A 17,357-nucleotide genomic window follows, 5' to 3' on the forward strand; every position below is an offset into this window, starting at 1 on the left:
TTCAGACTGTGGTTTTTAACATTTGGCTTAATTTATATGCTCTTGAATGTGGATCTCTAAGGGAAAAACTGAAATTCCCTTCTTGTCTTTGAACTTCTTTTGACCGCACAATAATCATTTCTTTGTCCAGAGTGATGCCTGCATCCCAGAGTCATTAACGCGCATTGAACTGCCACTGATGAGTAAGCCCTACTGAATTAGAAAAACAGCCAGCAAAACAAAGCTGAGAGCATTCTGCACTGTGATATCTCACAATTACATGCCTTCCCTCCCTGTGCCATTTCCATTTTAATTACTGTTAGTCCTTTAGATTTACATTTTAGACATTTTTTAATCTGTTCCCTTTTTTATTATAGTGCTGCCCGTTAGCGGGCTATAGTTAAGGTTCATGTCAGCATTTCCCATTATAAACCCCCCCCCCAATTTTCATAACTCAGCTGTAAAAATTCACACTTGACTAAAAACTTGGTTTTCCACAATAGAAAGGAGATAGGATGTTCATAGCAAACAAGAAATTGTTTGGGCCAGTTTGGGAATTTATGTCTAAATTCCCAACTACTATACTGGGACAGGACCACAGAAACCTCACATAAAAAACTCCCTTAAGGTCAAGATGTTTTCCCTCCATCTCTTCTAATTGATAATGTGCTCTTCAGAGTAATACTCTTAAATTACTCCAAAGGAGCCTGTACAAAGGTATTGTAGAATTTACAAAGTGATTTGCAGCAAAGAGCAGATTGTTGTAGCAAACAGCAAACACAGCCAAATTGTCCAATATGGTCACTGTAACTAATTTATACAGAAAGAAATAGACTTCACTGCAACTAATACAAGTTTTGCAATTCCATATAAATACAAAATGACCAATGGTCATTTAAAAGTTAATGCTTTTATACTAGATTTTGCTTATAAAGAATGTTGATCAGAATTCCATCAGGGATCTACACATGTGTAAAAGAAAGTATGTAATTTCGGGTGGTAAATTGCAGCTAATTAAATACAATGATTGCATGCCTAGGCATGCACTTCACTGTACAGAAGATTCTGGTGCATATTAGAGACTACATAGTTCAGGAAGTGAACTGGCTGATCCTATTTTGGACGGCTGTTGCTCTGCATAAACAAGAGTGTTTCCTAGATCTCTCTCGCATACAAACAGACACATAGCAGATACCCTGCAGGAAGCACACTACAGCAGATAACGGGTAATGGCAAGCCCTACCATCACAATGGTGATCTTCCACTTGTGAAGCTCCTAATGAGCTTCTAGAGAACAGCAGCAAACCTTGGGAGTTCTCTTTGGACACCATTGTTCTAGTAGCACACAGAGCTGTTATGCTCTGTGAACACAGCAGAGAGATGCTATAAATGCTGGAGTCTTTCTCAGTGAATGTGCCTTCAGAGCTACGCACTTTTGTCCCAGTTATTAAAATCAGTCTTAAAACTAGAAGTTTCTCTTATTGCTGGGAATGGCTATGTACATTTCTATACAAACAGCAAGTGGGGGCAGACAGAGTACATTCAAGAGGCTTGCACTTCTTCTCCCTATAGTGACTTAAAATGTCCAAGAAAAGGCAATTCTCAAAGTTTTGCTTCCTCTATGTTAGAATTTTGATAAAATCTGGTTAAAAAAAAACTTATTCATCCCTACCCAGCGGGGGACAGATAAGCTATCTTTGTACCCAAAATCAAAAATTCTAGACAGGCAAAGGAAACAGAAGCATGATGCAGGCATTTATGTTTTCTCAATTTGGTCAAATGTCCAAAACCCATGCAGAGTTGCCAACCTGGCAAACCATTGTATGAAGAGTATCCTTCAGCTATCATGCAGCTGCACCCAAATCCTTGAATCAGTGCAGCGCTCATGCCGTAATCCAAGCTGCATACATGTCGCCTAGTTTTGCTTGTTTCTAAAGCTGGAACCCATCAATCAGACATTTGGCAGAGAAGGGGAGACTGAATCCTGCTCCCAAACTGAAAAATTCCAGCTTGCTTTAACAGGTACAAGTGCTGTCAGATGCTATACTGGGGACATACATGCGCAGGACTCGTTTCTCATGCTAATTGTCCATCCAGTAATAGAAATGTATGTGTGGGACGGTGAGCCTAGGCAAATGTGTGCATTAAATGCATTACCCCCTTCTCATCTCATACTGTGTTTTGAACACACAAGTTATTGGACAGTAGAATTTTTCAAGTTGCAACTTGTGGCCATCAGTATATTTTCTGTCAAGATCTATGCTTTAATAGTACAAATGAGTTTTAACTCTACCTCTTTAGGCTGTTTTCCAGCATGTTGTTGCTGTAAAAGTTGGAGCTGCAACTGTTCCTGTTGTTTCTTATAAAATTCTTGAAGCTGCTGCTATAAAAGAAAAGAGAGAGAGAGAAATAGAGAGAGAGAGAAACAGAGAGATTGTTAAGTAAAACAAAGTGGGAGAGCCAGTTCTGTGTCCCCTTTTGGTGTAATACACAAACTGTGATTTGAAAAATAGCATCCTTTTATCTGTAATGCTCTGACCTTTAGTTTGAAACTCGACAATAAATTCAGTACACACTGACTATTCTTGGCATTATCGTTTGAAAAGTAATCTCCAAAATGAACTGATGAAAAACATACCATCTTCTACACAAACTAATTAAAAGAAGGGAAGGGATGACCTTTGATTGGAACAACAAAGCCACAATGCCCTTGCTAGAAGAGTCTGGTGAATCTTATATTGGGAAGGTATACATGCTTTCTAAATCATTGTGGTACTGTGGTGCACTAAGCACTGTGTGGCACAGGCGCAAGTGCCCCACACCCACCCACCTCTCAGGCAGACAGTTTATTCGAGACTTCCATTCAGTGAATGAAAAAGTGAGTGACTGGCCAACTGCAAGGCACAGCATACAAGGTCAGTTTGCAAGAGACTTGTGCATTGCTATGCATCTAAATATTTCATCCTGCATATCCTTCACAAGCCAATGTTGTGTTTTGTACATCCGCAGTATAACTGCATTGCAATCTTTAAAAATCTAACATATATTTCACATTTGAAGGCTTCAGTTGACCTCTTCTGAAATGTATTGTGCAGCTACACAAATAACGTAACTTTTAGAGGTGGACTATGATAAGTTAATAAATCTTCATAGACCTGATCTATTACATGATAAGTAGTGCAACAGATAATGATTGTCAAGATTTGTTAACTTATGGCAATTTGATTCCAAAATTATTCCATCCATGTAACTATGCAATAGGATTTCAGCTGTTAGGCACAAAAATGTTACCCATTTGATTACCTGCAGACCTGCTCTGAGCCAGTAACTGCACGGAAATAATTCTTCCAAGGTAAAATGCAAAGGATTTTAAAACGACCTCTTACTAAACTAGCTGAAAATAATGCACATGGTCGGCCCATTTTAGAGCAATTCCATGGCACATGTTGAGACACAGAACAAGCTACAAAGATAAGTGGATTTGAGTGTCTCATTGCATCTTCTGCCAAGTATTACATCACAGTGACTCCCTAAATGTACCACAGCCCTTGTTTGTCTATTACCAACACTTTCTTATGTACTTCACAAGTTGGAACAACAAAACAACAACAAAAAACCACCTTGTTCTTTCGTTTACTGTAATTACACATGGCTTCTTCTTCTGAATATAGGTGAATGCCAATTCTTCAAATTAAAATCAAAGTTTTGCAAAGTTTTACTAGATGCTTCAGAACTACAGTCTCTGTTACAGCCCATTCTCAAAGCTTTTATGATTTCCTTCATGGGAATACTTAGGGAAGATGTGAATCTTCAGTACCCTTTACAGTGGTGCCCCACTTAACGATTGCATCATTAAATGAGGAAACTGCTTAACGATGAGTATCACAAAACGATGTTTGTATGGGTTTTTTTCGTTTAATGATGATTGGTTCCCTGCTTCGGGAACCGATTTTTCGCTTAACAACAATCAAACAGCTCATCGTTGGGTTTTCAAAATGGCTCCCCGCTGTGTTTTAGGACGGATTCCTCGCTATACAGGCACCGGAAAAATGGCCGCCCTATGGAGAATATTCGCTGGACGCTGAGGTATTTCACCCATCGGAACACATTGAACTGGTTTTCAATGCATTTCAGTGGGTTTTTACTTTCGCTTGACAACGATTTCGTTCTACAGAGATTTTGCTGGAACAGATTATCCTTGTCAAGCGAGGCACCACTGTATATTTTTGAGAATGCAGTGAGTAAAATAGTTTGCTTATAAACTATGTGTATGGTAAAGCCTATAGAGTGCTACTACAAACAAACATAGAGGACACTATTGATATTCTTATTCTTTTTCTTAGAAAGAAGAACGTCTTTGGTGAATTGTAGACAAAATAATGTCCACATTGCCTAATAGACACAGGTGTTCTCCCACAGAAGAAAATCATTACATCAGAATCACCACTAACAGTTTATTCTTGTTACAGCACTGCTAGCGATGCCTTATGTGCTGCAATACGAATGAGTTACCTGTTGAAGCATGAGTGCCTGCTGCTGCTGAAGCAGGACCTGAAGCTGCTGTGGGGTTAGCACTTGCTGCTGGAGGATCTGCTGCATTTGCTGGGGAGTGATAACTTGAGGTGTCATCATAGCCACTGAGACTGGAACCTAAAGCATTGAGAAAGTGTAAACAGCAAGCATCTCAACATGACTTTTGCCAAGTGGCTGAGCATTTCAAACAAAAGGTATTAAGCATCTGTCTTCTCACAGTGGACATTAAAAATAATTCCCTTAGTTAACTAAAGTGACTGCAAATGCTTCCTCCTCACCATTTGCTTTGAAGTATAATCAGGGTGCTGAGAAGTAATCTCCTCTTACATCGTTCACAGGAATAAGAAACATGAATTGATCGTGCCTTTTGCATATCTTTCTTCCTAGCCAACCCAAACAGATTTTACAATGAGAATGATTTCTGAGAAAATTAAACCATCCATTTGCCAACTTTTTAGAGGGAGCTACCCGTTCTAACAATTCTTACATTAATTAATTAGGCAGACCCTTCAAAAGCAACCGCTGGGGAGTTTGAACTTTAAAAAGATTTGAAGCAAACAGAGGCAATTTCAGTGATCTCAAAAGCAGTGCCTTGTTCCCCAGCTATTTTAGCAGCGGAGTTCCTACAATGATGTCTCTACCATTCCACATTCACCCAGCATACAGATGGCTTCAATTCTTTCGTATTATGTGAGATACCATTAAAAGCCGCTTTCCATGACATTTCAGTGACAAACAGCTACAGTGATGAACTTGATAGCATTTCATATTTGCAACTGTTAACACGTTTCTGCACGGGCATCTTTGCAAGGAACCTGTACACTGTATCTGAAAGGATGATGTCTTGTTCAGATAAAACACTGACATTAAAATGACAGGCTGTCTTGGCCAAGGTTACACAAATTGTATTCAAGCGGATACCTAATGACAATGCTTTGAATTCTGCAAGCTTTCTAGAATGTAATTTAGCTATTCAAAATAATCACTGCACTTGTGTTTAATTTGCAGACTACATGAGAACCATTTTGTCAGTTCCGGTAATGCAACAAGACTATTTCGTTAGAAGCCCCAGCAGAAAGACAGAGAAGAAGGGGAAAGGAAGGAGGGGGATTACAATGGAGTGGGGGAAGAAGCAAAACTCACATGACTTTGAATAGTAATATTTAAGCATCACATTTTCCTTTAGTTTCAGCTCAAATAAGTGACAGCAGAAAACCAAAAGCAGTAAAAGGATATACGTGGTTTTAAAAAAGGATCTGCTGTCATGTCATGCAATACAATAAAAGATAATAACATGTTTTGAACATTTATATGCATCGCATTTTAAAAAATCAGTAGACAATAACTGATCAGGAGACAAAGGGGGTTTAAAAATATTTCAGGGACATCATAAGCAAGAAAGAGATGCAGTATTAATTTTTGTGTAACATAATGTCTTAATACGCAGTTTATCTTGACTTTTTCACATGATTTGTCTTGTCATTTGCATAGCAAATTCTCATTCCTAATTTCACAGTCATTATGCATTGATGTCCTGATTTCTCAGCACCACTAATTTTGATGAACTAAAAATGGTTCCTGAAGGTCAGATTCATATATAGTGAACACCTTCCAGTGTTGTTATGTACAGTTATCTGAGTATGCCAGAGATGATTCTCAAGACAATTGTTTGAAAGAATGCAGAGAAACTCTTCCACACTTCTGACCCTTCTTATTGTAATACTAGAAATCAAGACCAAGGGCTGGCTCCCAAACTCACTGCCGTTATGAATTTGGACTATTCTGACATACAGCACAATGCAAAGGGACCTACAGCCAAGTACATGCCTCCTAGCAAATAACAGCATGACACAAGATATGTAAAAGCAGTGTCAGAATTGCAATATTGATCTGAATTCATCTTAGAGTAAAGATTTAATAAATACCAGCTCCTCTCTCATGCATACTTCCTGACAATTGTTATTTATATTGTGCTTGCATTACCAACTACTATAGATCCAGCTACGCCTCCTCCAAGTTTCCTTGTGCAATTGTTTCATAGAATTACAGCTGTAATTGACTAGCTAAAACACAGTTCCCTGGAGGTTGACAGCAAACATACATTGCTGGGAGCAAGCCCCAAGTCTGTAAGTAAACAGGAGTTGCAATTCTTAAGATATAGATAACACTGACCTTAAAAATTATCTTTTTGCTGAATAATAGAAAAAGGATTCTTCTAAAAAAAACCCTGTAAACTTACAGAGGTAGCAGTAATGTAAGAGAACAATTAAAGCACATGTTCAGTGATGAAAACTATACCTTTAATTCCAGTTTTGTACAGGGTAGATTCAGACAACCAAGCTGGCGGTAGTCAAAATGTCAGTGTGTGGTGAGAAAGTGATGTCTGATCACATGCTCAAACACCACACATCTGATTTTGCAAACAAATACAAAGAGGTGCAGTAACTGTGAACCATCACAGGGGCAGTCAGTATGGACTACCACCACCCTATGGAATGAAGAGAACGGTGGCAACAAGTTTTAAGTAGATAACACTGGCTTATGTTTGTCGGAATCTATCCACAGTAAACCAGCCCTCGGCATTCTCACTGATTAAGAACTGTCTACTATTCCTTAGGATTACGTTGCCATTTATCAGGCATGGCTTCAGATGATCTAAAAGCAAGTATGTTTTATGGTATCAATGTGAATATTCACTAATGTACAACACAGGAGTATTCTAATTTCATTTGATTCAGCATCCATGCATGGGAATTATTGCTCCCACTTTGGTTAAGAGACAAAAATGAAGCACCAGCAGCAAAAATCGTGGGAATCTGGAGTGGAGAACTGCCATGTGTAGAGAAGGGACGAAACTGCTTAATCATTTACTTTCCTTCAGTTTATCTCTTGCAAATTGCATGATCCCTCTGCTTTCCAAATTCCGAGATTAAAAAGGGCTATTTCTTTGTGGAGAAAACTACCTCTGCATGTGGACATGTATCATGAGAACTGGAAAGTAGCAAGGAACTCTGCTTTCCACAGGAATCCACTGGGGAGGGGGCTTGCCCCTGGGGAAATCTTTTGTTTCTTTATATCTACAAACAGATGCAGTGTTTTGCAGCAACATGAGTCCTGTATGTAAATTATGCTGCCCAGCCACCCTCGGGGCTATGGACAATATATTTCCTGTATTTCCCACTGGACTACAAAGTAAAACAAAGCAAAGGCAAACATGCTAAGAGAAGGAACTCTTCACAGTTCACATATCTTTTGACTCCAGGACACTGACCCCCAAAAGGCAAAGATACCAGAAGATCTATACATTGGTGTAAAAACCTATAGCTATGTTCTCCCCTGTGTGTGGTAGGCTACTGTGGCACCCCGGCTAAGAAAATCAGCTGCACACCCAAGGAAGCACCTGTTTTGTATTTTCTTCCTGCCATATCTTAGGAAAGCAGTAGAAACAAATCCTTGACTGGAAATGGTAAGAGTTCTTGCCATCATCAAGCTCCTGCTGAAGCTCAGCTCCTCTGAACCTCCTTCCCTTCCTCTGCCACTCTAGCCCTGTCATGAAGGAGGATGAAGTGACCCACTTCAAGATGCATGACTGGGAAGAGTCAGATGAAGACAGGAACTAATGTCCAAACTGCAGGAAGACTTTGTAGACTAATGGCTCTACAATGGGGCGGGGGGGGGGGAGAGATGGATTGGAGAGTGGCGGGCACCCCGAGCTTGCTTGAATAGCCAAATGGATTGAGCCAGCACTCATTTGCTCCCCTCCTCTTGTGGCTACTGTTTGTCCACCCTCCCTTCCAAATATGAAACCTGCACACAACATCGTGAGCAGACAGAGGGTCAATACAGATTTTACTTCACGAGAAAGCAAAAACCTGGTGAAGTTTTATACATATACATACAAACAGACCTAAAACCACTGTGTCATGGGTTTGCACTTGTAACAGGCTGAGATGATGAACTGTGGAACACACAAGCAATTTCTTAATTTCTGTCATCCAGTTTCTTCATGTAACTAGTCCCTAGTAACGCTAGGATTCAAAAGGCATGCAGCGGCAGTGATAGGCTGTTATGGCCCACACTTTATTACCCATTACTATCGAGGTCATTAGCAGCAAGAGTGATTGTACCGGTCTTAACCTATTGATCATTGTAACTACTATCATTTAATCCTGTGTTGAATGTCTGGAAAACTGCTAAAGGCACACAAGAGAGAGTGCTCTAGCACTGAGAAATATAGCTAAAGCTTGGAAATTACACATTGATTCATAAAAACTAGCCACTGGTTTAAATCAATAGTATTTAAAACAGTCATGTAAGTTCTTAACTATCGTCGGTAATATTTATGGGTCCCCGTTTGAGTGCACTCCGTCAAAACTGTAGTTATTTTAGATACCCTGCAGTATACCACCCATTACATCAAAATGAAATAAGAAACTTCTGTCTGCTCTTGATCTTTGGTGTGACAGAGCTTCAGTTCTAGATGGCTAAAAACCGTACTGCTTTATGACACTAGCAATGAATTCTTTAAAAACAACAACACAATACTTTAAATGAGACCTACTTCTAAAAAGAAAGAAAAAAATTCTCATGGATTTGCAACAGGCAAAACAGACCAATTCACAAAACATATACCGTGATAAAGCTTAACTGAAAATGTCTCAAACATATCAGACACTATTTCATAAATACACAAAATAGATCTTGCTCACTGACCTCAGGAAAATACAAACAGAGCAATGATGTAGACCAATAACTTTACCATTTACTTGGAAGTACACATCACTGAAGTCAGTGGGATTTACTTCCAAGTAAACTTGCATAGCACTCTCCTATCAGTTCCTAAACAGATCTATGAAACAACCGCAATTCACTGTCCTGTTTTAATTTTAAAGCACTAATGGTTTCGATGATGTATTTAATAAACTACATGCAACCCTGCTGACAAACATTCACAGGGTGTGGTAGGTACCCAGCTGCATTTAGAGCTGGCAGTGAATGAAAAATACAGCTGCTGCTTTGCTTTTAGAATTCTACCAGTAGAGAGACCTGCTGGCATTCTAATAGCATCAACAGCAAAAGTGCCTTTAAATGCAAACAAGTAGTTCCAAGACTATTTCCCCAAGGCACACCGAACTGTTTTTTTTGAGATTTTTAGACTGCTGCCATTTCTGTCCACCTCATGCTCTACCTGAAATGTTCCTTAATTATAATCTTCACCACTGCTGATCTGACACTGAGCTGATGAAAGAAAATGAAGTATTATGAACAGCTTCATCTTTCTGTTAGATTGATTAGTAAATAATAGGTTTCTACCAATTTATATTTGCATCGACACATAAACAAATCATTTAATTTTTTTTTTAAAAATTCCTCATGGTGTGATAACTAATAATCATCCCATCATCATAACTTATCTTGTTGCTTTTAAAGTTTCTGTGGCAAACTGAGTTCCAAAATTATAAATGATCAAGAGAGAGAGAAATAGGTGTCAAATGATACATAATTTTTTTCAGTGGATGAGAACGGGCAGTGAAATGTAAAGAGACATATTGAGATACTAAGGCCCTAAAACTGTATCAATTTAAGAAGGCCAACGCCTGTAGAAGAAAGGTCATATTGTTTGATCAAGTAATACATACACAGCTTTAGAATTATTATAGACAGTGAGAATAAAGCTTTCAGTGTAACACTCAGAGTCTTTTCTTGCATTCTAACTCTCTGCCCTTAGGTAAAAGGAAGCACTAAATCACACTACAGTACCTGCTTCTCCTTCAGGACAGAACATTTTTGACACTGTGCTTCAAAACAAAAACAATTAAAGAGGAAAAGAAACTTCATGCTGCTGCAACCAGTCATGTGGAAACCATGATTCTGTTTCATTATGCAAAACAGATTTTTCACTTTTAAGACTTCACAAATTTTGCCCGTAACACTGTACAGAACATGACGACAGGTACTGTTTATTATATTAATGTAAAATCATCTAAGTAGTTAGTCATTAGCATAACTGTTCTATCCCCAACAATACAACCTCCTATTAAAAAGGAGGAGGAGGGAAAACAGATGAGAGTGAGAGTGAGAGCATGAAGCTTTTTACAATTCAATTACCATTTTATTTTTATCATTTTGTTTACTGCATTCCCCCAAGAGTAGGAGTGTAACCACAGACATGCACAATTTGACACAACAGATTTTTCTGACCTGGTAAATAATCCTGGGCTTCCTACCTTTTAAGGGTTTCTTTCCTAACTGAAGGAAAGAAAGAAAAATGATGATTTAATCTTTGTTTCAAGTATGAAGCCCTATGGGACCTGATCCGACCCGCTACCTCTCATGCATACCGGCTTCCCTACTTACGCATCAGCCTAAAGGCTGAAGCTATAATACATACTCATTTAATTTGCATATTAATATAAAGTTTACATGAATTAAGTCTCTTCTGTTCTAATGTTTGTTAATTGTGCACTACAATGTAATCTTTACATCTGAAAAAATTTTTTGAATCTAAACAGCTAAACTCCCCCTGCATGAGAAAGGATCGGGAAGAAGAGAGAGAAAGGGTGAGGAAGAGGACTTATCTATTTCTAGGGCTTCCCCGCCCCCAACGTAACTGTACAAAAATCCAATTTCAGACGACCAAAATTAATTCTCGTACAATAAGGGAAAATATATTTCACTTTTAAAAACTATAAGACACTGATGCATACATCTTTAAACCCTAACACTCACAGTTCCCTCATCCCAAAAGCTACACTCCCACACCCAATATCTGCACGTGTATTGAGAGTATACTTTTTAATCCTGCCAAATGAGCTGGGTACGCTGTCCAAGATCAATAACAACAACAACAAAATCATAATTCAGTAAGCAGTTACAGAACAGTTGGACAAAGACAGACAGATATTTGGGCAAGTATTATTTTTCTGCAGCAGGTGCATGAAAGTGCCAAATCAGCACCACTGGAATAATCTGCAGCAGCTGCCTGTGGCTTTGCTTTCCACTTCTTCTCTTTAAGAGTTAAAAAAATGTGATTTTGTCTTTTGTCCTGGTTGGGAGGCAGGAATGGGGGTACATGAGGAAGTGTGGTGACTGATGTAATATTAATAAGCAATTAAAAATATGGCAGTCTTACTGAATCAGTTTACTCTTAATCAGACACAAAACCCCAAGTCAAATTATGACAAGATGTATTCAGATTCTTGATCTGTTAAACAATTATTTAAGAGGGTGTCGCTTTATTCAGAGTTACAGCCTTTACAATACTTCTAAAGTTTATTTGCTTGAAGTGCTGTACTGTATTTTACACCTATCACAGGTGTCTTCCTCTGTACATTAGAATCTAATTTGCACTGGTTGTGCTGGTCTGTAATGAGAAAACATCAGATGCTTCTTTGACAATCTTGCTATTCACTGATTTACTTCTAATGAAGACACATTCCAACCAGCCAGCTCTCTGCATGTTAAAGGTCAAAACATGTTTTTTAAAAATGTCTTGGAAAAATCAAGTCAATTGGTGAAGCCCAAGAACAAAACTGCTGCATAACATGGCATGACAATTAGAGCAATTTTGCAAAAATTGTGGTATAATAAAAAAAGTAAAAGCTATGTACAAGAAAAGTGCAAAAAATAATAATAATCTGCCACTACTGGAACAGGTTAGATGGGGGGGGGGGGAGATCAAAATTTAATGTATTCTCCCCTGTGTCATCTTGTTTTGTCAAGACATCAAATAGAATTGGAAAGTACAAAATAACAAGCCCTTGAGAAATCACAGAAGCCGACCTTTTTGATGTTGTTGGTTTACCTTGTTCTCTGTTATTTGAACAATGATGTTTCAGATTTAAGGGCAAGACACAGAGCTTAAAAATTAGACCATGTTATCAGCTATTGTTGAGGAATCTTTTTTTTTCAAACGCAGCATAACTACTCTTCCTAACAACACAGATATTGTAATATCTGTTCTTACCTAACCAAGGAAGGAAAACACTTCCAGTTCAAGCACTGAACAAAAAATTAACAATCGAAGCTTGTTTAGCACGGATTCAAATTTATCTCTTCCACCACCAAATATTGTGCTCTCTGCAGGACAAAGAGGAGAGACACTTTCTCAAAAAGGAAACTTTACTGGAAAGGGTAATGAAATCATTTTTTCCTGTGGACACATCTCTAAGGCTTCAAAAGCCTGAATTTATGTTGCACCCACTCCTGCCCATTTCAAGAATCCTTCGCTGCTCTTCAACCCCTGACAATGGATAAATAAAGCGAGAGCAAAAGAAAATTGGGTGGGTGGGCTCATAAAAACAAGAAGCATTTAAAACAAATCCTGAACTTCATAGCAAAGCTGATTTCCAACAAAACACAGCCCTGCTTGCACTAAAATAAACAGACTGCTTAAAACCCAATCAAGCTTCCCACCAAACACTATAAAGCTGAGTCTCTGGTGTCAAAACTTTCTCACAACCTACGCAGGTATTGGGGGTGGGGTGGAGTGATATGTGATGGATGGACGGACGAATAAATGAGGAAAAAGATCAATATGTTTCTTCCAGAGGTATAAATATTTTCATAAGGACAAGCTAAAATGGTATTTTCATAAAGACAAACCATTAGCTAATTACAGCTGTTGGATATTGCACCTATTTTCCTTGATGGCTGTACTCTTTAAACTTCTGACTGCAGTCAGACCTTTTTACCTTCAACACAAACCAAAAAACCCAACAAGGACCTATTTCCAAAGTAACAGAGCTTTATAAATTGTCATCAATTTCTGCTTTCTTTTCAACACATTAAAGAGGATAACAAACATTTTGTGAAAAGACATTTTGTGAAAAGAAACTAAGTTTCTATGCCCTTCCAGGTACCGAAAACAATGACTGCTGAGTACTTAGACTGAGCTGTAAACAGTTACATTAATGTATTTGCGCCTGTCAAATGTAACATGCTTTTTAAAATTTTGCCTATCACTTATAGTGAGTAATATTCAATAGTGAGAACAATACACTTTTAAAAAATAAGGCATGAATACATCTCGCGAAGTAATGCCATGTTCACATCTATCTGCAATGAAAACTGACCACTGTTCAACACCATTATGTTAAAACTGAATAATGGTATACTGTCAAGTTCTTTGAGGACACTGAATAATTTTCAGAAAGCTACGAATTTCAGGAAGCAATGATCGAGTATAATCGGAGGCACTTACACCAACAGGATGGAGTAATTGATGGGATCATCCTAACACAGGTGATCTGAACACTTCCTCTCAAAAGTTGCCTATTTTGCAAAAGATTCCATGAATATTAACAAAGAAGCACTTACATCATATTAGATAGACAATTGTGTGAAAAGGACTGGGAAATTATGATCCCATGTCAGTTTCATTGCATCACTCCAAATCCAGCCAATTGGGCATGGCATCCTCTAGCACTTGTTTGTACAAAATGAGGCATTTTTTGAAGAGGTAGGGTGAGGAGGACTGGGATTTAAAAAGTACAGTTAAGTGTGCTTTAGAAAACAGCCTAAACTAACAAATGGAGAACAAAACCCTCATCGAAATAAAGCTCCCTATCATAAGCTTTCTGATGATTTATGGTTTACCAAGTCAGCAAGGTTACGCAACACTGCATGCCTTTTTAGATGCATTATTTGAGCCAGTTGAGATTTAATTAAGATCACAGCCTCCAAAATCCCTGTCAAATGAAAAATTCACTGAAGACAATACACTATATATCCTCATTCAGATAGTCTCCTCGCCATGACTCTGGAATAACATAAGTTAATCCTCGTTTCTATGGCGGCAGACAAAAGTTGACTAATTTTGTTTTCTTTTGACACTTGTGTTGTTTTCTGTTTTGTGTCCTGAGATCATTCCTTAATAAGGAGGTTAGAAGGGGGAGGGGGAGAGGTGGTGGGAGTGAGAAATCGAAAGGGCAGTGGGAATTTGCAGAAACATGTCTCAATACGGCAGATATATTTTGACATTCTCACAGCTCTGCTGTGATGTCATCATGTTTTCACATAATTAACCCCTGCTAGTATGGGAACATTTTATGGTAACTGTCCATTTCTAACAGTGGAAGTAATGGGCATTTTAAAAACCACAACAAAAATCACTAACTGAATAGCATCTGCATACTTTTTTTAAAAAAACAAAACATTATGTACAAAACATTACAGCTGGAAAACAATCATTACTTCTTACACTTTTCTGACCAACTTTCCAAGCCAAGTCACTTCATAAAGGCACACCTCAATTTTATAAACTAAAAAGGATGGTAAGATAACAGTTTACAAACCCCAGTTCTCAAGCACTACTTTTTTTTTTTTATTGGGACACATTTTTATCCCTAATAAGGTTTATCTAGGCAAAGATTCCAAGCCTGGAATTTTTAAAGTGTTATTATGAAAAGGAGGATTCTGGCCAAGAGTTTATATCTCAGAGGCACAGATTTCTATTTCCATTATCTTACTATCTTTTTCCTTATCTCATGTTTTAGAAATGACAGGTGCTAGCAGTCTTTTGTTTGACAGGCCCCTACACAAATAACTGTCTTGTCTGAAAGAGCTAATGCACTACTAATGAACAATAAATCAGCTTTGATTATAAAGTGTCAGGCCAATCAGTTTTCAGTTCAGCTGGATTCACATCCCAGGCCGAATCAGCCACACTGTTTGGACAGAATTTGTTTTCAGATTTACATCCCTATCAATGTATTCTGGAGAGAACGGGAAGATAGTATGATTATTTAAAGCTACCTAAAATAGTACAGCCATCTGATTCTCAGAGTATATCTTACACATTGCTAAAAGGATAAAATTATTAACCACATACAGTAAACCTTTGTTTTAGCCAGATTGTATTTAGTTCAGAAAAAAGTTTTACCAAATTATGTTTAGTACAGGGGGGAGGGGATAAACAGACATGCTTATTCTTCAGCCTGAAGTCAGGATGCTACAGGCAAGACATCAAAGTGCATTTGCATTCAATTTAAGCATCTAGTTTGGACAGCCCTTATTACTATGACAAAGCTTACGTGATCGCCAACAAAACAAAAGGTGTTTATGTACACACGTCTGTTTATGTACACACATATGCCATTTAGATATGAACATTAAAATTCATAGGGTTTTTTTTGTTCAAGATATAGATCTTCCATTATTTCCTTTGAAGACTCTTCAGTAATAGATGCCAGTTTAATTAATAACTGTATAACAACAGTCTTTCAATCTTTTCTTTAAAATAGATCTTACTCATCCTGAACAAAGCACAAATTCTTGTTTGTCCTTCCTTTCTGAGTAACACATGGTTTTTAATATGTTGGCATTTATTTTCAAAGTGTCATTTCATTTTAAAATCCATGCTTTCTTTACACGTTTGGCAAATAAGTGCACACTGAACCTATTCACTTTCTGTCTCCACTCAACGATGCCAGATAAGAAAGAGTTAATCTCAGAGGAAGCGTATATGTGCACTTTGCTCTGAACTAACCACCCACTTCCTAACAGTTCCCTCCTCTTACTACCACCACCCCTTAGAAAAATAATCTCATTTTGCTGAAAAACACAGTACTGCAAGACCGACTTTAAGCTTGTTACAGCTAGATTCAGTTAGCTATTTCTTCAGAGCATATTAATACCAGGCAGTGTCATAAACAAACCTCCCGTACATAATTTAATGCAACTGACTAGCAAGTTAAGTCAAACACTTTAACTGTGTCTGGCATACTGTCTTCCACATCTGTAGTTTTAGCTCTCTCTTTTTTTCATTTCTTATTTTTGGCAAATTAAAATTAAGAAACTAAGTTGTAAATATTGCAGAGTTTTTTTAAAAAAAGCAGCAGCAACAGACAGGCAGAAATAAATAAATGTTGATATAGGTTATCTTAATGCATCCTCAGAAAACTGTCCACAATCATATAGTATTCTCCTACATGTAGTCCTTTACTAAGTTCTGTACTTGCCAACAATGAAAATACAGTAGCAAAAATATTTTACCAATGCATTGCTTTCAGTTGCAACAAATGTTTAAAAATCTTTCCTGAACTTCTTGAAGGGAGAAAACAGGCCTGCATACTGTACATGTCTCCTCTTTCCCCACGTTATCTGTTTCTCTGCTCCTTTGTAAAAGTCTGGATCACGAATAGAGTACACAAGAGAGTTTAAACGAAGCAGCCTTGTATTTTAAAAAAGAAAAATAAGGGAAGGGGGGGTGGAAATCTGACAAAAACAACCCAATCCTTGTCTATGCAAAATTAAAAATCACTGCACTATACAGAAGTAAGATTTTTTTAAAAGGAAGAAATCATAAAATCAATCATATTGACAAACCTGACAAACTCCATTTAGCTGCCACCACAAACAGAGTGCTGGGCCATGAAGCTCTATTAAGCCTTGTTGTACAGTCTTTAGCTTCCTCAGGTTACAGACAGATTGCACGCACAAGGGTGCTCCTGGGCTGACAAGATGCAAAACTACCCAATCAGCCACGCCCTTCTCCACCAATCACAACCAGCCTCTAAACATAATCAGTTCAAACACCCCTACACAATGGGCCTCCTCTCTCTCTCTCTCTCTCTCTTTTTTCTCTCCTGACGGCAGGTGAAATAATGCTTTTGTGAAATAACGCTTTTGTCTCTAAAGCAACTACAGTTAATTGCTCCTAACCCTTTGACCTGACTGTGTTTTGTATCCGAGAGCGAAAAAGCACCACGGCAAAGAGCACGCACTCGCTCTCACTTAAAAGACCTCGGCTGAACTGTTTCTTCTCTCCTCTCAAACCAAATTGAAACAACAACAACAACAACAACAAGAAGCCTCCCCGTCAACTACATTTACTAACAGAGACA

At 38.1% G+C, this 17,357-nt stretch overlaps 1 protein-coding gene across 45 annotated transcripts in view; it reads right to left on the reverse strand.

Moving 5' to 3' along the window:
* The window catches only part of FOXP1 (forkhead box P1), a 689,964-nt gene that overhangs the window by 127,410 nt on the left and 545,197 nt on the right, over window positions 1-17,357 (reverse strand). For 22 of the 45 annotated variants that reach the window (XM_078385126.1, XM_072989422.2, XM_020791062.3 and 19 more), the window contains 2 exons: window positions 4,492-4,629; window positions 2,273-2,362 (listed from right to left, as the gene is read on the reverse strand). In XM_078385126.1, coding sequence (XP_078241252.1) covers window positions 2,273-2,362; window positions 4,492-4,629 — 228 coding nt within the window. Of the gene's footprint in view, window positions 1-2,272; window positions 2,363-4,491; window positions 4,630-13,714; window positions 16,795-16,839; window positions 17,350-17,357 lie in introns of those variants that run through there. The other 23 variants (XM_020791061.3, XM_078385121.1, XM_078385130.1 and 20 more) reach the window with 11 other exon arrangements.

The sequence above is a fragment of the Pogona vitticeps genome, chromosome 2 (assembly GCF_051106095.1).
Source record: "Pogona vitticeps strain Pit_001003342236 chromosome 2, PviZW2.1, whole genome shotgun sequence".
Taxonomy (NCBI): domain Eukaryota; kingdom Metazoa; phylum Chordata; class Lepidosauria; order Squamata; family Agamidae; genus Pogona; species Pogona vitticeps.